Source organism: Phocoena phocoena, chromosome 11 (assembly GCF_963924675.1).
Source record: "Phocoena phocoena chromosome 11, mPhoPho1.1, whole genome shotgun sequence".
NCBI lineage: Eukaryota > Metazoa > Chordata > Mammalia > Artiodactyla > Phocoenidae > Phocoena > Phocoena phocoena.
Window position 1 is genome coordinate 40415231 of NC_089229.1, and position 24490 is coordinate 40439720.

The following is a 24490-nucleotide window of genomic DNA, read 5'->3' on the forward strand; positions in this document are numbered from 1 at the left end:
TATGGTTTCCTTCATAATTTTAGTAAAAGAAAGTACTTCTTATTTCAAGGTAGTGTCTCATTGAAATTAAGGATGGAAATTGCATACTGTCTTTTAGGCAGGTGCATCAAAATACCAATCTTAAACAATTAACAGAATGATTTATATTTCTGCAAGTCCAATGTACAATATTAAGCCCAAAAGGTGGATAAAATTGTGCTTAATAATATTTGTAGAAAAGTTCTTCCTCTTTTCATTGTGGGATAATATAAGGTTATTTCTGCTTACTCATCCATTAAATAAACATTAGTCAAACGCACACAATGTGACAGGCCCTTGCTAGATGCTGGGACTGTAAAATTGAATGCCACAATCCTAGGAGCCCAAAAAGTAGAAAGATACGTAACTAAAAAGATAATCACAACAGGGTCATATAAATACTATTAAGAGCAATGTTCTGGGTACTACAAAAGCACCTGGGGGTGCTCACGACCTGGTCTGGAGAGGACCGGGAAAAGTGTGTAGGATAGAGGCAGTTGGGATGAAAATAAAGGGATGATTTTGAGAGACACCAGGAAGAACCTCTTTAAAACTGATGTGGGTCAAAAGCGGAATAAAGGACGGCTCCCAGAGTCCTAGCTTGAGCAAATCACTCTGTGAGGTGTGAAAAATGCTAGTCATCTTTAAACAAAAGCACATTCTTTCAACTTCTAATAACACTGGTGTGAACTTAGACTGTTAGCATATGGTGCATCAGTAGGAAGGTGGACGATGAATCAGGAGATCGCATTTTTAGCCTTTTTCTGCTGCTTAGGTCTATAACCTTAAAGTTTGTGGCTCAGTTTCCTCATCTTTCACTGTGAGCACTGGGCAGGGAATCAATAAAGTCCCTTACATTTCCTGTCCAACAATTCCTTTATTTTAGAGCATAATTTAAGAATTATAATAATTCAGTATTCAATGTATAGACATCAAAAAGCCATCTCGCCCACTGGGGCTGGCTTTCAACAGTTCAGATTATTTAATTCTCATACATGGAAGGCCAGAATTTCCCAGCATATAAAGAGCATTTGCTCTGTCAGTGAAGCACCCTAGAAAGCCATCAGTATGCTTAGCAAATCATTTTTCCAGTATTATAAGAGGCCTGTCTGTGAAAGAACCATTTCAGAAAGGTGATGACTTTACATTTCAGATTAATTACATTTTGTCTACACTTGAAGCAATCAGCAGACCCTCAGGGTAGAATTCACTACCTGTCATGGTGAATTCAGTGGTTTGGTTAATATCCCAAAAGGCAGTGGCAACTACGGTCAACTGATTTAGTGCCAGCGTGTTAAATAAATGTACAGCGGTGACCTGAAAACCAGGAGTCAACTTTCACAGCTACCTCAATTACAGTCAGAAGATACTTTAAATAGGAAGGTAGGAAGGGGAAAGAGAAGGGAACAGAACTATTCTTGACTCTGTTTTCATCCTTAGAAATTACACATATAGAAATCAGGACTAATAAAGTTACAAAACTAGCTCATGTTCATACCACAGATAAGTGGATGACCAGAGGTTTAAACCCTTGGTATGCTTCAAGATCTAGAGTCCCTTTTTTTATACAGACTTACTAAGGACTAGGATAGTAGGGCTGATTACACGTCTGATTTTATTCTAATCTATTTGAACTTCTCTGTTTACCTCTATTTTATCCTTAGCTGATATGCTTTATAATATGTGTGCCACAATTTTCCTGTGTGGGTACTTAAAAATCATTCATTAAATCAAAGAAGAAAATCTCTCAAATGTTGTCATCAAGTTTGACATTTGAGGTTATACAGTTTAGAAAATTACGTACATTTGAAAATCAATTAAGCCTCCTGAGTTTTTCAAAGAGTTTTTGTTATAAAGTATTCATGTAGAACTTTACAACTACAAAGACATTTATTAGGTCAGGTGAGAATCTTAATGTAATGGATAAGGAAATGTAACTTATAAAGCAAAAAGCAGGCCCAATATGAATTCTAAGATAATATGATAATAAAAACTAACACCAGAGGGAGTTTCTGAGAATAAAAGTCGGCAGCTTGTGGTTGTTTCATAAGAGAATTTTTTCTGGTTTATGTATCTTTTATGGTTTTTAAACTGAGGTGTCAAACAAAACAGTCACTTGGATATTTGGCACACCAGGGTAAATAGTCTCTAAAATTACACAGATTTCTGTATGAGAACACCAGACTTACTCTGAACTGCTCTATAGCCAAGTATTAATCGAAACAATTTCTGGCATATTTCCAAATACAGAAAGAAACAGAAGCTAATGCAGACTAAAATTTCTTCAAGCTTCAGGGCTCCCAAGTGAGAGTTATACTTATTTACTTTGTTGAGGGAATCCTTGTGATGTGAGTGTAGTTTTCATGTCTGAGTTAACTAAAGTAACTTCATCTTTATTTCCCCCGATGCCTACCTTCTTCCATGCTGTCCCTGAATGAGCCTGAATGGCTGATGGCCCGTGGCCTCTCCTCCAGAGATGTGGCACTCCCACAAAGCTGGGAGTCGTCGTAGAGATCGAAGGATGAGTCTTGGGCTGGGATGCTGTTTGAGCGCAACATGCTGGGCCCAGGAAGGTTAAATTGAGACAGATTTGTCGGGCTCACTGAAAAACAAAGCACACACGGCCTATTATTCTGGGATGTCTGCCTCTGAAATTTTCAATAGCAGTTACAGTGGAGTCCTCTTTTTTTCTAGCACTTTCATGGCAAGCAGTATGTCCATTTTTAAAGCAGTATTAAACAAAACCATCGAGTCACCTCTACTGTTTTTTGCTAGAAATAACATGGTATTTCCTGCTGCTCATTATGAAGAAAAGATTGTGTTCCTAGAAGCTGCACATTTCTTTTTAGAGAAAAATAGATGACTTTAATGGGGAAAGCAAAAATAGAAAGGAATATAAAACACAAGAAATTTAAATTTCCCAGGAAGAAACGTTTGAAGCTTCCAACCAAAGACTTTCAGTCATTTTGAGTTCTAAATTTTTGGCAGTTCATAATCAGTACCATCATTATTATCAAAGTTAGGTTATAATAGAGGCAAATAAAAATGAAATATAATCTAATGTATGTGGTATCTATAGCTCATCGTGAGGTTAATCACATAAAACTACTTTCTACTGTGTCTAAGATGAGAATGTCACGGTGAGACTGTCAAAAGTCATAAACTTGTTTTTCCAAAGCAGTACCTTAAGTCTGTAATTTGGAATGTGAATTTATTTACCTAGTGCTTATTGCCAAATAGTTCTAATGACACTCAACTTTTTAGGCCAACTGATAATCATCAATTTAAAGAAAGATGTGGTTGACTGAATATGCTATTTTTTCCTGTGACACAGAGACTACATTTCTTAATGTAATTACTGGATCTCAGAACAAACTAAAATAGGAGGAGTACATACTATGAGATAACTTAAGGAGATTATCTCCTATTTGCCAGGCACTGTGCTGGATACTTTACAGGTATTAATGAATCAATCCACAGAACAACTCTGATACAGCTAGCTATGAATTACAGTAAAAAAAGACCAAGAAAAGAAATAAAAAACCTAAGAACTGTACCTATGTGTGCATATGTGACACATAATAAAGAAAGAAAGAAACTGGGGATTTGCAAAGTCCCCAATCCATTGGAAGGAGGGAAGAAAGGATGGAAAGAAGGAAAGAAAGAAGAAAAGAAGAGAGAGCAAGAGAGTAAGAGAGAGAGATCTTTCAGGCACATTCCTTCAGTCAGCAGTGACAATCAATCTGATTGCTGAGGACAGCCAAAAGATACTCCAAAGGACATTCTAGACTTGAATGTTTATGTTTAAGGTATCTGGATTGGGGTAAATCAGACTCTTCTAGGTCCACAGTATGAATTGACTTTTTGCTAAATAAATGAAGTATTCAACGCAATGAAGTACATCATTTTAGTATATGTATATAGAGGTTAGAAAGACATTTCATTCATTGTTTGGCTTTGCATAATTCTTACAGAATGGTTGCAGAGATATCCAAGTAAGTATCCTTCTATAATTTTAAAACATAACAATTAGCTCATTCAAAGTGAAATAGTAATGAGGATTAGGGTAGATTTTAAAAGGAATAGTTTGTATTTATAAGCACTTCTGATAGCTTCTCCATTGGAAAGATATTCATTTTATTTAAGAATGTTCAATTAAGTTAAAATCTATGACGGGTTTGCTTTTTTGTTATTGTGGTTGAATAGAAAGATAAATATGGCAAGATCCCTGGCTTCAAGAGTGACCTCTAGGGGAGGTGACTGAAAGGTAGAGAAATTAATAACATAGAACAGACTGAGAAAAGTTATGCAATAGAAGACAAAAGTATGACAGACAGAGAATTTTTGTAATGGGACACAAATTAGTACAGGGCTTCTAGTGGTGGCTTTGCTTTCCATTTGCTTTAGGCAAATACCTCCATTTCTACCCTTCAGTTTCTTCATGAATTAAAAAATAAAAATGGCAGAATAAATGGCCTCTAAGACCCATTCAAAGCCAGGAGAAGACATGTAAACATTTCTAACAGGACAGATATAGATGTGACTATGTATTAGGGAAAAGAGGACTACTGACTTTGTCTTAAGCTATATATCATACCAAAGCCACTGTTTTTATTAAATTATATGTTTATTTGTAATGATTTGAGAATAGGAACTGACAGAAATATGGAGTGGGTTTTTAAATACCTCCAAGTTGCCCCCTGACTTTGCTGCCACATCTAGACACATCAGTTAGTGAGTTTATGATGTTGTTTTAATAAGAGTTGTCATATGTAACGTAATTTTAATTTATTTTGTGGAATTTGGGAATATAACTGGGAACTAGGTGGAGATTCAAGAAATGTTTATTTGATCATTTAAAGAACTTCAAATGTGTGATATATCTAGATTTAGGTAGTTTCTGTCATTGGTGGGTTTAGAGGAGAAGCTAGAGCTGTCATTAGAATTTACATAATAGATGCACGATTGAACCAGATGTAGGTCTCTTCCAATTCTGAGATTCTATTCTTCCATAAGTATAGAAGAAAGGGCTTAATTCTGAATGGCTTGAAGGGTGAATATGGAGAGGGGAGTAGAAGGACATTCGAGATAGAGGGACCTTTGGGAGTAAAGCAAAGAAACTTCCTATACAAAGGTGTTTAAACATCACTCTGTATGAAAAAGGGTCCATCAACTATACAGAATTTGAAAGTGACAGGTTGATAATAATGCTTCTACATGGTAACCCTTGAGGCAAGGTGAAAAATGAATCTGAGCAATTATCACTCGTGGGACTATGACAATGAGTCTCACTAGGTTATGGGATGCCTCACAAGGGCTGTGACCAATAGTAAATGAAACTGCATCCAATAATTTATTATTTTTTATATAAATATATTCTGTTATGCTTTCTTGGGTAGGAATGGTTTCTAACATAGCTATCATGCCAGAAACTATATACAAACCAGAGTTTACTTTGGCAGTAGCTCACAGTAGTCTACTAATAATGACATAATAGTAGTGATCTTAAATTTTAAATGTTTGTTATATATACATGATTTTTACAGTAATATTTCTAAAAATTTTATGTCTTGATATATTTTAATGGGTAAGGATAAAAAAACATGGACACTGCAACTCTTGAATGTTAGTAATAATCACTTATCTTACTGATCATTCAGAAAAAATAATGATCAAATTGAAAACAAGTGATGACCAAAGTAAAATGTAGGACAATGCTATCCATATTCAAATTAAAGAGCTACATTTGATATATTTTTTAAATTTAATAATAAAGTAACTCTTATATATGACTGCATTTTAATAGTATCTACTTTCTTACCCAATAATTATAAGTTCCAGTGATCTGGAAATACAACCCAAATTCTCTAAAAGTAATTTTCATGATTTTAAAATTAGTCATCGTTTTTACTTGTAAAATAATACAACATAGAGATCTCAGAACACCTGATTTGAATCCACATATCCTTATAAAATATGGCTAGGCACATGAGAGTGTGTTGACATGTATGGGAAGATCTTTCTTCATAAGTCCCACTGGGTGAAAATGTTGAGATTTGAGTAGAGGCAGTAAGATCAATTTGAAATCTACTGCAATTGTCTCTGACAGTGTAAGACATCTCTTTCCAATAAAAATGATGATGTAGCAGAGTCCACCAAGTCTGATAATCTCCTGTGTCTTTGCACACATTAGTCATGCCTCACAATATAACCTAGGTATTATGAAGCCATTCAACAGATGAGAAAGTTGAGGTTAAATGACTTGCTAAGATCAGACATAGTAAGTAGTGAGTTTTTTTTCTTCTCAAAGAAAGATGGACTAGATAGAGTCAGAATAACAACAATGGGAAAATAATGGAGTGGGGACTCAAATACTCAAATTAATGTCAAGTAATCAAAAGACTGACAGGAGACATGAGATACCCAGCAAACTTAGCCAACTAGGTGACATGGGTTTGATTCCAATGTTGCATAAAATTAGATTTTGTTTCATATGTCTATGACTCTATCAAAACATTTTTATTTCACTTTTTGAAGTCAAAGTTTTAAGCTTCCTGCTGTGTTTTATAACTACAACTCAAAGTAAAAGTTATACCATTCTTTGCCATTATGAGGCAAAAAAGTCTCATCATTGTGCAGGTTTAGCAACAAAAACTTGGTGTTTGATAGATATTCATTAGTGCATGTGGAACCATGACCAAAATAATTGTTTTTTTCATTGCCAAAAGCTCTATTCTGTATAGCAGGAATAGTTACAATAGAAGAGAAATAGCTTTGACTATCCCTACAGGGCGGAAAGTTGAAAAGCCCAAATTATTAAAGAATTTGGACAATCTGTTGGTCTATCATTACAAAAAAACTTCTCAAGTGAAAAGAGAAAAAAATGATACTATTTTATATGTGACTTTATAGAAAAGAAATCTATTTTTAAAAGCATTGGATCCATTAAATGATAACTGTCATGTTTAGACTTTATTTCGCCACTTTCCCTGTGTTTTCTATGACATTTACACAAATGATTTTATATTTCATACAAATTATGCTAAACAAAAGTAATCCAATGGCTCAAATAGTCATTTCTTTTCAGTGCATTTATCCAAAAATGTTCACAGGGTATTATCTTAATAGGAATTCTCATATGCATTTTAAGGAGAGTTTTAACTTTAAAATGATCAAAGAAGTGATCGTGGAGTCATGGAATCACATATTTTTCTTCTTCCTAATTATTTCTATTTTCTACAAAAAGATAATTCATGTTCTTATAAGGATTAAAAAAAATTAAACAGAAAGTAAGGAGGTGTTTTACTGGTTTTTAAGAGGACTCTGAGAAAACCCTTAGACTTAAAGTCAGGTGTTCTGGTATCAATTACTGCCTCTGCCTCTTACAAGGGGTGAGCCTTTTTTTCTTTTTTTTTTTTAAGTCAAATAATCTCTTTTTGCCTCTGGATCTTAGACTATAAAATAACAACAGTATTGCCTATGTCAACTTGTTGTCATGAGCAATAAACTGCATAATGTTTGGAAATTATTTTGTGGACAGTAAGCATACAAATAAAAGGTACTGTGAAGGTGTCTTTAACTCCTCTTTAAATGAACCATTCTTATGGAGAGATGCCAGGGCTCCTGGGAGAGTAGGTGGTGAAAGGAACAAGATGAAACTGATGTTTTAGAATATTTTACCCAAGTTGGAAAAGTGGTATTTTCCCGTTGCCGAAGATGACATGGCAGAAGGGGAGACCAGGGGCGACTGATTGCCAGTGTCCTGCAGCCCTCCAGTCGAATGGGAGCGTAACCACTCTTTGCCCTCTTCTTGGTTGGCCTGCCGAGATGACGGGGTATATCTGCAAAACAGCACAGCTAAGACACTTCAGCACATCTGCAAGGGCAAGGCAATACTGAGACGAGAAAACAATTGAGAGGAGCTTACTAGTCAGACTGAGCAACATTCTCAAACAGATTGAATCTAATTAAAATTGCTTAGCTCTTCCAGATGATTTGACACCATCTGTGTGAATCTCACAGGAAAAAAAATAAAGGATTTGGAAAAGAAAGTTATGCTTCTGTGAGATATGTAGCTGAAAATCATAAGCAGTGAGCAGACAGCCAGGTTAATTGAGAAGGGCTCAAAAGCACAGTGTTTAGAAGGATATGAAGAAGGTGAAAAACAGACTAAATATGGTGGACAGTAGTAGGCCAGAAGCCAAGGGAATTGCAGTGATGCTCACAGGAAGACATAGGAAATAGAACACAAATTGACAGATCATTTTTAAAAAAAAAAGGAAAAACACTTTTTTGGTTAAAATGCCACTTGACACCATGTCTGGATCTTTTTTTTAAAAATGGAGAGAGAAATGGACTTCCTTTATTGGAAAATAAATTTCTGGAATGAAATCTTAGAATGGAATAATTGCAAGCTGTTTGCTCTTGCTAAGAATGTGGAGAGGAGGAGGATAACAGAGAAAGACCTATTTGGCCAGAATTCACTTTTACCAGAGTAAGTCAATTCTTAGAACCAAAGAGCAGTTGACTTATGTTCATATAGTGTTATATCTCTATTCATAGTTCCTTCCATATCTTCTTAGATAAAAGTGTACAGTAAAGGATGGCCATGCATTAAATTTTCATTTTATTTTTTATGAGGAACGGAATAATTATTTTGATATTATGATGTAATACTAGACTAATTCATGTCTATATTGATCTGATAGCTACCAGCACTCCTGAAAAATAGAAAATAAAGTTCTTCTGAGTTTTTACCAAAAGGATTCTTTAAAAATTATACCTTAATTACAGTATTTGTCATCTGACGATGAAAATATGTTTTCTTTGATTCAAATTCGAGCATCCTTCAACTTTTCAACATTCACTGGCCACATCTGTAGACTATATGGGGCGAGGTTTTGCAAGCATATGCCTCCAAGATGCAAATGTTAGGAAAATTAAAATTTTGTTTTAATTTTCAGAAATGAGTTCTGAATTCAACTAAAAGTTGCTGCCCCCCAAATAATGGCTTTTACATTAGATTGAATTTACTGAGTTTTGGCCTCTAACAAAATCTCTACCTGAGGGCCATCTCACCAACTCCTCAGGCCAGAGAAAACATCAGGATTAAAAGTGATTTCATCCTCAATGTCAGGTGCTTCTTCGCAAACAAAAAAGGAAAGAGGTAAGGAGACAGCACAAAAAGTTTACGTAACAACAGAGAAAGGCAGCAATTGTGCTGAGAGAAATATATACCTTAGTCCCTTTTTGGGTAGTGTATTTCTGTCAAGCTGCATGCTGTTAAAACAAAGAAAACCCCTAAGGACATAATGTAAACAAAACTTTGAAATTACACATCCAACATAAATGGTTCTGTTTGAATTACACAAAATAAGTCTTTTTGTAACACATATTTAATGCTTAACTCATTGGAAAAGGCCAACCAAAGGAGACCAGATGTCCATTGTTGTGACACCTTCGATGATAATTTAGTGACAGGACTATGAGAAGATAGATTATATGTTAACATAATTCTCCTCTAGATTCTATTTACCTAGTCCTCTGGTAGTTTTTCCTTCCCCATGCAAATAACTAGACTTCTGCTATGATTTCACATGCAGGAGAATCATAGAGGAGGAAATAAGAAAGATCTTCCCTGCCTAAGTTAAAGTGACAACTTCCAATGGACAGAGAAGATATAAAACACCTTTTAATACTTATTTTTTGTATTTAAACAATCTTTAATAAAAATAAAGGCAGATGTAATCCCACTTACACATAAGAGAGGAAAAATAATACATAATGTCTGGTTGAAATGTAATGTTTCTGGCATCATTTAAATATTTTAAGGAAATTAAATGACGCCACCTTTTAGAAATTATAAGTTAGCTGTTTAAAAGGCTATAAGTTTTCAGTTTCTATTTTTAAAAATTCCCATTTGGTCTTAGAAGGGGAAGAAAGAATGTGTCTGGAGAAAATGAGAAGTGGCCTTCCTAAAAATAAAGGAAGAGGGTGTCAACAACTAGGTGGGATAAGTCTAGGAATTTCTGTTATAATCTTTGATGTGGCTAAGCAAATAATAAAATTAATTTGAATTTGCAGAATGATACATCTCTTCCATTAGAACCTCAAGTGATCAAAATTAAATACACATGATATGCATAATGGGGATGATACAACATGAATGCAAACACATTGACTTGAAATTTAATCACTCAAAATCAAAGCTAAAATGTTTTCTTCTATGTGTACTCCATTATTTAGCACTGCAATAGAAAGCATCCAAAAGCATCATACAACTTTTACTTTATGTTTTGGGAATGTCCACATAGGGTAATTACTATATTATGTAGAGGCCAGTTCTAGCATACATCGTGACTATAGATGTGTTTTTAGTAGTGTAGATAAACCAACAAACAAAAAGGAATCATACTGAACAAATATGAGAGACCTCTAAATATAAACTACACAATGCTGAAACATTAATACAGTCATAAGCCATTTTAAAGATTATCTCTTTCATGTGTGCAAATTTATTCAATTTTAACATTTCAGAGTACATTGAAAATAGGCACTGTTTTGCCCATGTTATTAATTGTATAAACATTATGTGTTTGTATGATGCAGAGAATTTAATGAAAGAAAAATCAGAAAAAAATTTAAGTTTACCAATATAAGTTAAAACTTTAAGCAGAAATATCTGTTTGAATCTGGATATTAATGATTTTATAATATAGACAGTTTTCACAAACACTGAAAAGTCGAAAACTCTTACGCCTGCACAAGTGAAGGAGGAATTTTAACCAACAGTCTGAAGAAGACAGGCACTGTTTCAGTGCACGGTTATAAAGGCAGGGGAGCCAGGTCTGATAGTTAAAAACAAGCCAGAAAATTTAAAATTTGGCTACAACTTTAAATTATTTTTAAGGTTTGGTTTGGTCACAAAAAACAAAATGAACAAAACAAAGGTGAACTATTAATAGTTATAACCAAAGGCCACCAATGACCTAGAGCAGTTAGAGGAAAAACTGTTAAAGAATTTGGTTGTTTGTTTATGATATTTTAATGAGGAGAAATTTAGACTAAAATTAAAATCTGAATGAGAAACTATTTAACAGTACTAGGATAATGAGTATCAATAAAGTCTTCTGAAATCGTAGAGAAACAGATAAGTCATGAACTTACATACATCTCTATTATATCTTTCTAATTACTTTGTCTTAAATATTACACTTTGGCACATTTTCTCTTAGGCATGGCTCTTTGGTTTCCTTGATGTTCCCAACATTCTGCGGACTTAATTATGATTAAGCCAGGATCTCTGACAGGATCTAATTTTCTCTTCAAGGGATCATAAAGTTCTTGGGTGTACTTTCAAGGATCAGAATAAATTGCTATTGCTTGCAAATTTGTTCGCAAGAAAGAAAAGGCACAATTTCTTATATCAAAAATTATTTCAATCTAGTAATCTATTGGAAGAAACTAATTAAATGTTTATATTATATAATATACCTATGAAGATAATTTGCTTTTCACAGTTTAATATTCATCAATATATTTTACTAAGAATCAAGGGTAGAACATTCATTTATTCAAAATTAATTTATTTAAAATTTATTTTAGAAAAATTATTTATCTGGCTATTTATAATACATCCATCTGTAAAACTGGTCTATTTCAAAGACTGAAAAAAAAAAAGGTTTGCTTAAAGAGAATACGTAACTGTATATTTGCCAGTGTATTTCTATAGTGAGACTATATATATATATATATATACTGACTTCTGCTAAAATATAGATCAAAGCAAAATATTAACATTGCATTTATGTTGCATAAAACTCATCAATCTTAACATCCGGTTTTATTTGAGGGTTACTTGGTTACAGATAATTACTTGACCATTTTTCTGTATTTTTAATGTATCATCAATGCCAAAGAAGTAGGTTGATGGTTAAACGGTCAACTTGTTGCAGTCATATTCATGATTAAAAACTAATCAGTATCTTGGAGGTTGATTCTGGTTAACAAACAATAACCTATTTGCCGTGTGCTTAGTTTGAGGTGATATGTCAGCATCAATAATAGACTGAACAAAAGTTTGGGAAAGGTATCAGGCATTTTCAGTGACCAGTGGTGCTTTCACAAATAACTCAATTAAGATATACAGCCAAGACCATTTCTGAAAGCTTTAGGTGTGCCAAGAAACAAATAGCATTAAGTTCATCAGGAAAAAAGGGGCAGTTTTAAGACATGTGCCTGAGGGAAACAGTCAGTACCAAAATATCTGAGAAAGGATTTTTTAGGGAAGAGAATCTAGAGCCATTTTGGTCAACAGAGATGCTTTCTGGTAAGTATATTAGGCAAGGCATGCTTCATTAAGGTCTTCATTTTAAGTTTAGAAGAAAACAGTAATTCATTAAATCAATGAGAAACACCTTGTAATGTGGTTTATTTTTAAAGAGCCTACTAAAAATGTCACCAGTGTTTGTAATTTTCTCTAAGAATTCATATCTGACAACTGATCTTTCTTCCACTTCAACTAGGATTCCCAGTGATCCATTTGCTATTTTTCCATGGAAATACTAATAAAGCCAATTGAACATTTTACTCTGAGCATAACTGTAGAATCCATTTAAATTTGGTCTTTAAAAATGCTTAAATTATCCTAAGGAACTGTGCTGTCCTGGAGCTCAAGCCAAATCACTGACATGTCTTGAGAAAACATCATTCAATACATAAATACATGCTATGAATTTTATTTAAATTGCCTATTGGGTATATATGTATGCATTCATATTAAGAAACTAATTATTCAATTTTTTATGGATCCTTAATGGTTTTTTCCTTCTACAAACTTGGCAATGAGACCAAAGAAAAGGCCCAGCCAGTCTCATCAATCTGATGTCCCTCTGCAAAGTGGCACTCCCACTGAAATCAAGGGAATTGAGCAGGGTGTGGGGAGAGGTAGGTACAGTGCAGGGAGGAGGGGGTGAGGACTTCATCGACGCCTCCAGGAGAGCTCACCTTTCTGAGAGAGTAGATCTCACACTACCCGTTCTCATGAGCAGGCTCTGCACCTCGTGAGTGCCTGTGGTCAGTCCAGACAGGGAGCCGTGGTGGCTGAGGGGGAGGTCAATGGACTCAGAGCTCGTATGGAGGCTAGTCATGGACTGGTAACTTGGAGTGTCCTTGCTGCCAGCAGAGGAACTGCTGAGATTGGCAGCCCACACGAGACCACCTGATGTGAAAGAGTGAACCGATGCTGGGCTGGAAGCCAACGAGTGACTTAAGCTTATAACATCTGTAGTTAAGTCTGAGGGTTTATTGAAGAGAGGGCTGCTGCTGCCACTTAGCCCACCAGCACTGCCCATGCTGCCCGTACCAGACGACGGTGATTCCAGACTGCCTTGCCGCGCTAATGTGGTACTAGGACTGGGCATTACAGAGGAGGATTTCACACCCTCAGTATTAGGTGCAGAGGCAGATTTGCCACCTGCCTTGGCACCAAACAACCTAAAAGAAAAACAAATAACAACTTCAGTTGTTCCGAGAAACTAATATCCACATTTAATATTTAGGGTTACAGTACATAGAGCCAAGTGTGCTTTGGTGGACCGAGCTACCGAGCACTTCCTGTCTCTATGTTAATGAACTTGATAAGCTTGAACTTCTAGTGCCAAAAATCTCTCATATCGCCAAAAGGGTAAGTCGGTCCCGGGCTGCCACCCCAGTGGTGGGGGGACATGGGCCAAACAAAAGGAACTGTAAATCAAACATGAAAGTCCCTGGTTTTCACAATTAAGCGATCATGAGAATCTTTTGCAAAACGTAAATATTTGCACGTACTTGCTGCTACCTATTTACAGAACCATTATAATGAAACAACTTCTACGCATTCGGTATATAACATGTAAATTATTTTTCTTTTCTTTTTTTCTTTTCATTTTAAAGTTTATTCAAAATCTAAAAGGAATGCTTAAGGCAAGGTTTAGGGGTTATGTTGTATAGCTGGTGGCCTGATTGACTTTCAGAGAGCATTTGGTTAGAAACGATATTGGACACTGACAGCAACATGTTGGTTTGTCTGTATTTTCCCCAAGAAAGACCAAAGGGTTTTATGTCAGTTGCCAGTGCTATTCAAATACATATCTGTAATAGTGATTTGAAACACAGTTGGTGCTAAGTTAGACGCTGGAGTTTAGTTCAGAAAACATTTTAGTTTTGTAAATGAAGCAGATGATATAATCGAATTTATGTAAATATGGAAATAAAGTGACATGAAATAATGGCATAACGATGACTAATTAAGTTGCAGTGGAATCCATATTTCCTATAGTGAAACATTTTGTGACGAATATGAGAAATTGTTTCATAGGTAAAGGCCACTGGAGGGCACCACTGGCTTCTACTTAAGCAACAGAGATATTTACTCCCACTACTAGAGACTATTCTTTGCAACGCGAGGCAACATTTCAAAAAACCAGCTCTTCAGGACTAATATTGCTACTGAGAGATATAAAACCTCTAGGTTTTGCAAACAGCCATGTATCTGAGATTGCCTGAAATATAAAAGTAAATGGTTCAAGACCCTTGATATCTCCCAGATATCAAGATTCTTGGGTTAGTCAGTATAATAAAAACATTAAAAATACTTAACATGTCATGAAAGACAAATCATACTCTATCATTTCATAGATGAGGAAACAGACCCAGAGAGGTTTGACTATTTGTCCCAAGTCTTTCACTGTATGCATTTTCCTGCCACTTAAAACACATCAGTATTTAAAACAGTGATATCTCGAAGGAGAACTCTCAAGTTCTCGAACTTGAGTTCTCGAAGGAGAACTCAATACCAAAGACAGTCCCGGTGCAGAAACCAAGTCCTGCTGCTTATCAGAGTCATATCAAAGAAAGCTGATGAGGAGTTAGAAAACCTAGCCCATTTCTTAGTTATAATCCTGTATCAAACATCCAAAGTTTTTCAAATTCTGTCAATCATATCATACCTAGATTTTCATTCATATGTCAAGATATGGTACTATATACATCTGTCCATTGTGATCCAGTACTGTACAAGGAACACAACTTCATCCACACTCACGATCACCAGCTCATTAAGAGCCAGCAAGATAATATAGACACTAGAAATGAATACCAATAGTCATAAAGACCTATTAACGTTCTATTTTATTTTTAACTGTGGAAAGATTAAAATCTATGGAAATTTTGCAAGCTCCTGTTTTATCACTCCCCCTAGGTATTGCCATCTGCTTTTAAGTCTCTCATAAATGCTATTTGTGTTGCTAATATGACATGATAGTGAAACTACAAAGTTGAAGCATTTCTCAAAATGAGCGATATTTCTTTCACTAGCTATTTATATCATCAGCTTCATAAAACGCATTTTACTCAGAAACTGAATAAAACATTCTAAGATATACGTGTCATAGAATATATATACTTAGGACATATATGTTTAGGATATACATCTTTTATACGATAGGATATAGGACACACATATATCCTAAGATATAGCATTTTATATTTTCTCAGCATCATTTTATGCTTTCTTACCTTCGAAATGTAGGTGAGGCAATGTCAGGATACTTGGACCCTGGCTGCCTGAGCCCTTGTGTCCCACAGGCACTAGCAGACGTGGGGCTGGATTTGGGGGAACCAGACAAAGAAACACTCTCTGAATCTGAGACTGCTACTTTTTCCTTTTCCTTGTCTGTCTGGTTGACAGTGACGGGACTCGAGCGCCCTGAGGCGATCTTCGTGGGTTCTCTCAGTTTTGAGGTAGTGGCACCAGCTGACTTAGTGCTGACATTGGAATCTATACTGCTGGTGCTGGATCTGTGGCCACCTCGGCCGGGAATGCCACTGGTGCTGGATTTGGATGGGCGGGGCAAACTGCGGTATTGCAGGGAGGTCTTCGAGCTGACATGCAGCACAACATCATCCTGATTCTGTGAACCGTCCAAACTGGTTTTTCTCCCGGCATTTGACTTCCCACCAATGGCAGCAGATTTGGGGATTTTACCCAGTGTTGCTGAGCCACTTGTTATGGTGGCTCCACTGCTTGTGATCATGGCAGATGACCCTACTCCACTTGGCTTCTTAAATCCAAAAGAGCCAGTGGCCGTTGATCTTCCAATGCCCGAGGGGGGCTTTTTCCCCTCATCTCCACTGCTTTTTCCTGCGTCTGAAGGAGACCTCTGTAGAGTCGATCCTTTCAGGGGAGTTTTCCCTTTCTCAGAAGCTTTGGCATCATCAGTTTTCCCTAATGAGTGAAAAATACACAAATTTATGTGTCTGCACATTTTGATTTCACAATATTTCTTTAAACAAAGTGTAAGATGTAAATACATCTTTATATTACCTCAATTCCTAAATATTCACTGTTTTAGATTTAAATAGGCATGTCCTCTTAATACATTCAGAGGATTAACTACAAAGCTATAAAAATATGGCTGTTAGAGGAAAGTGACGAGAGATCAAGGAGATAAAAATGAAAACACCTATTTTTGCTATTTATTATTGCCTTAGATCTTGCAACTCCCTTCCTTTATAAAGATAGCACTTAATCTCATCAAACTAAGTGCTCAAAAAGGAATTCATTTGAATATCTCTGAGATGATTGTATTTGGAGTACCCTGTTGCAGCAGTACTTCAGGTGGCACTATTTAAAATGAGGAACCATTTTTAAAATAGGGAGAGAGTCTTTTTTAAAAAAAAGGATAGTACAACTTGCACAATTCTTTCACCCCCTTTTTGCATCAAGTCTATTTCAGAAATGATGTTTCAAATCTCCAGCCTTCCAAGTAGCTTAGCATGACTGCTCTTTCTCTTAGACTTGGAAGTGAAACGTAGGGGCAGAGTTAACATACATATCCCAAACTTTCATAAGAAAGGCAGAATGAAGGCAATCTTATGTTTATTAATAAGTAGGCTTATTTTATTTCCACATGATCAGAAATGACTGTGGCAAAATAGACACTCACCAAATTATGAGGACGCCCTCTAGAGGATGCCTGGAATGTTACAGTCATGTGGATGCATATGACAAAGCATGTGAAATTTAGAAATTTAGCATGAAGAAAAATCTGATGTAATTAAGAAAAGCTACTATGAAAGACAAAAAGATCGAATGGAAACAATAAAACAATTTGGCATAACAGCTGCCAGATGACAAGCCTACCAGGGGTCTTGAGCGCACTGGTTCCAGCTTTTTGCCTAGGTGGTGCTCCTCCCTGGGCTGACATGCCTCTTCTCCAGGGGCCTGTCTGTGAAACAGACAGGGAGGCTTTCTGCCCTGCCTTCTCAGGGTCTTCAGGGAGTCCGGAGGAAACGCCCTTCCACTTGCCACCTCCATCCCCATGGCTATCAAAGTCCTCCTCTGTTTTTTTCACCTCCTCGGTACTATCCCAGGGCTCATCGGTTGCAGATCGTTTCTCTGAATCTGTCTTCAGCTATGAAGAAAATAGGACAGAAAAACTTTGTGCAGAAAAGTTTATCAAGTGTGAATTGGGCCCTGGAATGTCCTTTCAGATAACTGGTTAAAAAAAAAAAAGAAGCAGTGATTTGTATTTCAAAAGAGTTCTGAAGATTCCTCTATTTTTTTTTAATCTGTCTTCATTTAAGTTTCCTTAATTTTAGCCCTATAATTCTCAATTACACATATTAGAGAATATCAGAAGAAATGTGTGCAGAAAACCCCAACTGAACACTCCAGAGAGGAAGGCACTTTATATGTCAAAGCTAACAAGGAAAAGTAAGACAAAATAAAACTTAATTACCTAATATTCATTCTCGATTCACCATTCACAAGAGATCCAGCAATGTGTCTCAGAGACCAGTATAAAATTAATCAGGAACTATCCAAAATTAGACTATTAAAATCAGTTTTGGAGTTCTAGACACACATATTATTATAAAGACAGATATGGCAACATAAGGCTTTCTGGGTTAGACTGTGATCAACTGAAAAAATATATATACATAAGCTGCTTCAGTTTATGCAACTCCTTCAGATTAAGAGGTTATGCTATGTTTTAATGCAATGCAACATAATTTGGGGGAAAATGTGGCAGAAGCCCTGGGGAAACAGAGAGGGCAATTCTCACCTGCATGTTCTTTCGGGACGGGGCAGTGGCGTTGGAGTAAGAGCTGACGGAAGATGTGGTGTTCAGGTCATCAGTGCTGATGTTATCCAGGGTGTCACTGAGGCCGCTGCTTACCGAGCTGCTGTCATCCCAGCTAAAGGCAAAACAGGCAGCAGTAATGAGCTAAGCACACGAGGCAAGATGCAAAAGTCACCCACACTCTCATTTAACGTGTGTCACGCGTTGGGAAGAGAAGTCTTATTTTTTTAATCTCATGATGAAAAATGTGCACTTTCCATTTTTGGAAAATCATACTGCTAAGAACTGAGCGCAAACCTGAGAGTAATCTTATCGGAGGTTTGCTAAGAATCAGTGTCTAGAGCAGATCCAGGGGAATGTTTATAGAATGAATGAAAATACTGCTGCAAATACTGCATGGCATCAGGAAAGAAGAACATTATCCATAACCTTTTTTTTCCCCTGAGAAGGCAATCAGGATTCACACAGCATGTAAGAATTCACCTGTTGTGTTAAAAATTAAAAACAAAACAAAACAAAACAACTGTGCTTTGGTCAGGAACCAGAAAATCATTCCTCATTCTTTCTCCTACCAATAACTACTCCCAATCATTTACCAAATCTTGAAGATTGAGACTTATTCTATCATATCATCCCTCCTGCCATTTCTGGCCTGGGCAACATACAATATTCTTTTATCTGGCCTTCCTGCCTTCAGTCTTTCTCAATAAACTTCATCTGCTACATTTGGGTCAGTGCTTGAAGGTTCACATCTGGCCATGTCATTTCCTTATGTACCACTCTTCAAAGACTTCTCTTTACCAAGGTAGTAGATTCCAAAATGTAATGCACCTGCCCTGCAAGGTACACAAAGTAATCCCTTGGGGCATAAGAAAAATATCTGAAATTCTGAATATATCTGTTCTTAATCTAAAGAAGAAGAAGTAAAATAGGCTATATTAATATTCATGTGCAGGCTAACATAGGCACCCTCACTTAGTCAGTGTGTCAGAAGATGCAGAAGTAATGTAGGGTGAGCAGGGTCACCTGAATGAGGATGGGAGCTCCACAGGGTGAAGGGTTGAACCATGGTTCTCTCACTTCCTGGCTGGTTCTCAGTCTACTATGATACACTGCTGCTCACCTGCACTCTATTAATTGAATTCAGGTAAACTGGATACAGATATTAGATACAGACAAAAGTTCAGTCTCATAAAATAGACAAGTGGCTTTAAAAAAACCGCCTGCAAATAATCCACACACTGAAGAGAATATTTGTAACGAAAGCACAAGCTAACCATAAAGGAATGGTAAACCGGTAACTTTTCCTACTCTGCTATGTGTACTTTATGAGTCTCACCATACATTCCAAATAAAAGTGATGTATTGAGATCATATAGCAAACCAACTAGAAAAGTAATTATCAAGAAGAAAATTTGAAATTTGAACTTATAGAAAATATTAATGATGATCTCCCCCCAGGTTAGTATTTTGCTTGAGATATTAGCTACTGAGAGCTTAAAACATGATGACCAAACACATTTATAAATCATATTATTACCAATAATAATTGTATTTTTAATGACAGCAAAAGAGTATTTTGTACCACTGTAGCAAACACCTGCCATTTGCGGCTGCTCAAATCTTTTGAATATCTTCCCTACATCTTATTTTGATAATTTCCCACATTATGAGTCTTACCTTCCGAAGGTAGACTGCAAAAAACTCACATTTCCAGACTCCCTTATAGACAGATATGACATATAACAAAGGGCCTACAGAGTCACAAATGAGAAAATCTTCTGGCAAACACAGCAGCAGTCATTCAATTTTTCTCTTGTAAACACTGGCAGATATCAGGTCTCTAATTCCAAGGGTCAGAGGTGCCAAGCAGAGGAAGCAGTGATGCCCTAGAGCTATGGTTGGCTAAGCACCTACAAACAGCCTGGTTCTCCAATCACCCCAATTACTCAGAGAGCCTTCTTATATCACTTCATTCCTTAAATTAGATAGTAGATTCTGTAGTTTGCAACCAAGAACCTCTATCAATACATTCATAATTTTAAAAATATTATTTCTTCTTTAACCTATCTTTAAATTTTTCATGTTTATATATGCAGTGTAATACATATATTATCTTCTCATAGGAATGCATGCATATAATCATAAAATTATAAATATACACACTTGGGCAATCACTAGTCTAAAGCAAAGTTCAGGCTCCTTTAAAAGACATACGAGGCTTTCCATTATGTGGCCCTAGCTTACCGCTTGAGCTTAAACTCTTTACATCACCTGCCTCACTTTGTGCACTCTGACTTAGAGCTGCATTCAATTCCCATCACCATCACATTACTTCCAACCTCTGTCTTCAATCAAGGCACCCCTGTGCATACCTGACTAACCCATACTTATCTTATAATGCAGTTCTAGCATCCATCTTCTGGGAAGCCCCTTTTACTTGCCACTGTCGGGATGAATTAGGTAGCTTCCCCTCTGCACTGCCATAATACTATCCAGACTTATAGGACTGGATTTAGCACATTGTTTTATAAATCTATAAATATGTGTCAAAATGGACCATTAGCCTGTGAGTTTTCTAAGCACAGAACTGTGGAGTATTTTTCTTTTAATTTCTACTATTTATGGCAATGGCTGACATAAATGTTGAATAAATTCTCATGGTTTATTGAGATTAAAAGAAAGGCAGTTACAGAGGTAATCTTTCATAGTCACATGAAATGAATTTTTAAGAAATACTTACCACAATATATTCAGTACTCAAAGAGCAAAATTAAACAAAGAAGAAATTTTACCGTTTTTTAAAAATGAATATTTTTAAAGTAACTATTTCTCTGGAAAGGAAGATAGAATCAATATTTCTAATAATAGCGTTTACCAATGTAAATCCTAGCATTAGCGACTAAAAGTAAATGCATCAACTCTTACTAGAATTTTAAAAAATCAGTTGTTTTAAAACCATTTAAAGACTCAAATGAACACAATGACTTTGTAGTTAAAATGATATAAGTGAAAGAACCCAAAATAAGATAGAAAGTTTCAATCTCTTGAGAGAAAAATAAAAATATATCAAACTAACAAACATCATAGACATGAAGAACAAATTTCCAAATTTATCCTGGTGTAATGTAAAGCACAATGGATTCCTAAAGTTAAAGCCTTTCACTTGAGCCTGTTTTAGAGGGGCGTAGCTAGTATGTTCACTTAAACTTGCTATTCTGATCTCCCTATCTCACAGAGTAGTGTGGGAAGCAAATGAATCATTTATATGAACCATTTGATAATACTTTACATTTTTCCATCTCCTCAAACTGCTTTACCTCTAAGATCTCAAATTCTGCAATCTCATTTTTTGATCACAGTCTTCTACACTTCCACTGTATTACAGCATATATCACTTGTTACAATATAACCACTATTTTGGTGTTTTTCTATCTTCTTGGCCATAATCTGAATTACCTGAAGCCAGAGACTGTGTGACACTTATCTCTATAATTCTAGCATGCAACATGGTGTCAACTATTGAATACATGACTAGTGGATGTTTGTTAAATAAATGAAGCAGTTTTACTTAGAATACTGCTTCTATCCAATAAAGTTAAGTCGGATTGAATGCAATAATAAATGTAGAATTTGAGAAAAATGTGTTCAACATATTCCTCTGCTAAACAATCTTGAACAAATTTTTATTGATGACAACATCATTTTCCTTATCTTAAGGTTCTGTGTTTTGACTTTCATCTTTGGTTTTGTAGAGCCAGAATTCTCCCTAGGTAGGATATAATTAATCTTGCTTATTATGGAACATTTAATTAAGTTAAAAACTTCATAGAAAATAGTTTTTCTAACTGACAAAAATGTTAATTTACTCACATAATTAGCCCTGAGTAGTATGTCTCAAACCCATCAATATATTTTCTTCATCCTTTCATTTTTAAATTCCTTAAGTGCTAAGAATTCTTGACTATATTCTTCATAAAAGGGCAAGTCTTTATCATCTCCAAGTTACAGATCTATTGATCTGCTAAATTCTTCTCAACAATCTAAGACGGCTAAAAAATTACAAATCTGAGTATCTTATCCACATAGTTTGCATTTACACGCTGAGTTGTTGCCAGTTTTAAAATATTATGAATAAAGCTGTTAACATTCACATACATTCCATTTATGTGGCATTCTAGAAAAGGCAAAACTATAGATATGTAGGACCGATCAGTGACTGCCAGTGGATGGGAGTGTGGGAAGATTTGTGGTGGCTGTTACATGACGATGCATATGTCAAAACTTAGAACTGTAGGAAAAAACACTGTAAAGTAAAAACAAATGTAGCCAATTAACCTGTTGATAAATTACAATTTGGATATACACTACATTACTCATTAATCTAAGAAGAAAAGGATTGTTTTGGTATGCCTTTTACTATTTATATTTTTAATGCTTAATAACTCAGTGGGGCCAGTGATCTATTTTATTTATCTGGTTGTGCATTTGTGGCTCTGACCCCTACGTTCACCCCTGGAGTTACATTTAGAAGCAGACCTGCTTGAAAACAAATGTGTTATATATTGAGAGTGTTTTTTTTTTTTTTTGCTTTTTATGTTGAAGAATTCTGAAATATTAAGTAAATAAATATTAAAATAATTTTGCAGATTTAAATCTAATTCCAGAGGAAAATGCTACTCCTGTTTATAAGTAATTTTTCAACACACTCCTGTTTTTTGGTGTGGTAGCACTTCATTTAGCAGGTATTCAATCAGGCTCTTTGATAGCTTATATTGGCAGGTCAACTGTACTACTTATACATATAAAACATAGAGATGTTCTTTCAATAAAAACTAATTCCTATACTTCAGGCATTCAACAGTAACCTCAGTCTCAATTTGCCAGCTCATTAAATATTTCATTAATGAAATAAACAAACATGCTTCCTTTAGATGTACTCAGTTCCAACCCTAATTCAACTACAATCATGGAAATGCCGCTCACTAAGGTGATATTATCTCTGATTGCTATAAAAACACCTTCTTATACCTAAACTTTTAACAATATACTATTTTGTTAGCTTATTTTATTAAAAGTTAAAATAAGAAATAGCCATTTAAACAATGTTTGTGTATCTTTTAAAATTATTTGATTATACATTACATGTTTTTTAGAAAATATGGATGTTTAATATTTGTCAGTTATCTGAGTGTTCTTAGGCCAATGCTGTTGGAACACTATGGAACCAAGCGCCTGAGGTTTACCATCAACATAAGGTTCCTCCTCCAGGGTACCAGCATGTCTTACTCCCTCATTCACGATGATTCTTGCAATATGTACCTGATTCTTAATGCTGACAGTAATCACCTGGTCGGACTCTACATGTATCATCAACCATAGGTTACTGTATACTGCTTTAGATTTGTGGATGCCACTCTCACTTACATCTCAGTCCTCTGAATATCACTTAGATATATAGGACAGGTCTCGAAACAAGTCCTAAATCTTTCCCCACAACATCCTCATTCTGAACTCTAAATTAAAACTCATATATCCTTGGTTCCATTTTCAAGTACTTTAAGAACATAAAAAGTTTTAAAATGTTAAGCAAATTCAACATTTTTTATATATGATTTAAATGAAAATTCTGGAGTCAAGTTTGCCATTGGTAGATAATGCAGATAATGTAAATAAAGTGTTCATTCCAGTGTCTGAGACCTGTGGACATCCCACAAACATATAGTTTGATATACTAGAAGTATTTGGGCACTGCAGACACTTAAGACGAATGTGGAGATTCCCATTTATTCCACAAGTGTCTACTATAAAATGGGGATTTTTAAAGATGTAAGTGAGGTAGCAGAAACAGAAAAAAATCTAGAGGCTAGAAGAAAAGGGGATACAAACTCCTAACATTTCATTGGTATATTAGAGGTCCAGTGTTAAAAATCTCATAAGATAATCATACTGAGAAAAATTGCTCTCTTCCAACCTAAATATTGGAAAACATAATAAGATATGAAAAGCATAAGTTCTAAGGATTTTACTAAATATTTCTTAAGACAAATAATTATTTCATGAAAAGAAAAATGAAGTCTCCGTAGCTATCCATAAGATCACTGCGTAAAAACTTCTGGATATGCTTCCTGTTTCTGAGGGAAAAGTAAATAACATTTGCCTAAGAAAATAAAGTCACCACTTAAAACAAAACTCTATCACATTCCAGGATGGCTTTGTTTTCCATTACCATTGTTTATGCCAATTTGAAAAATACACATAAGGAGATACAGGTATCTTAAAACTATTTAGACATAATGAACTTTGCAATAATAATTTTTAAAATACTGAGAGTCAACTGTCTAGGC

At 35.4% G+C, this 24490-nt stretch overlaps 1 protein-coding gene across 2 annotated transcripts in view; it reads right to left on the reverse strand.

Annotated features, from left to right (window-relative positions):
• The window catches only part of NAV3 (neuron navigator 3), a 361382-nt gene that overhangs the window by 70671 nt on the left and 266221 nt on the right, over positions 1-24490 (reverse strand). For both annotated transcript variants that reach the window (XM_065887341.1, XM_065887340.1), the window contains exons 13-19: positions 18126-18258; positions 17201-17471; positions 15574-16282; positions 13024-13512; positions 9256-9297; positions 7699-7859; positions 2432-2620 (exon numbers count right to left, since the gene is read on the reverse strand). In XM_065887341.1, coding sequence (XP_065743413.1) covers positions 2432-2620; positions 7699-7859; positions 9256-9297; positions 13024-13512; positions 15574-16282; positions 17201-17471; positions 18126-18258 — 1994 coding nt within the window. The remainder of the gene's footprint in view (positions 1-2431; positions 2621-7698; positions 7860-9255; positions 9298-13023; positions 13513-15573; positions 16283-17200; positions 17472-18125; positions 18259-24490) is intronic.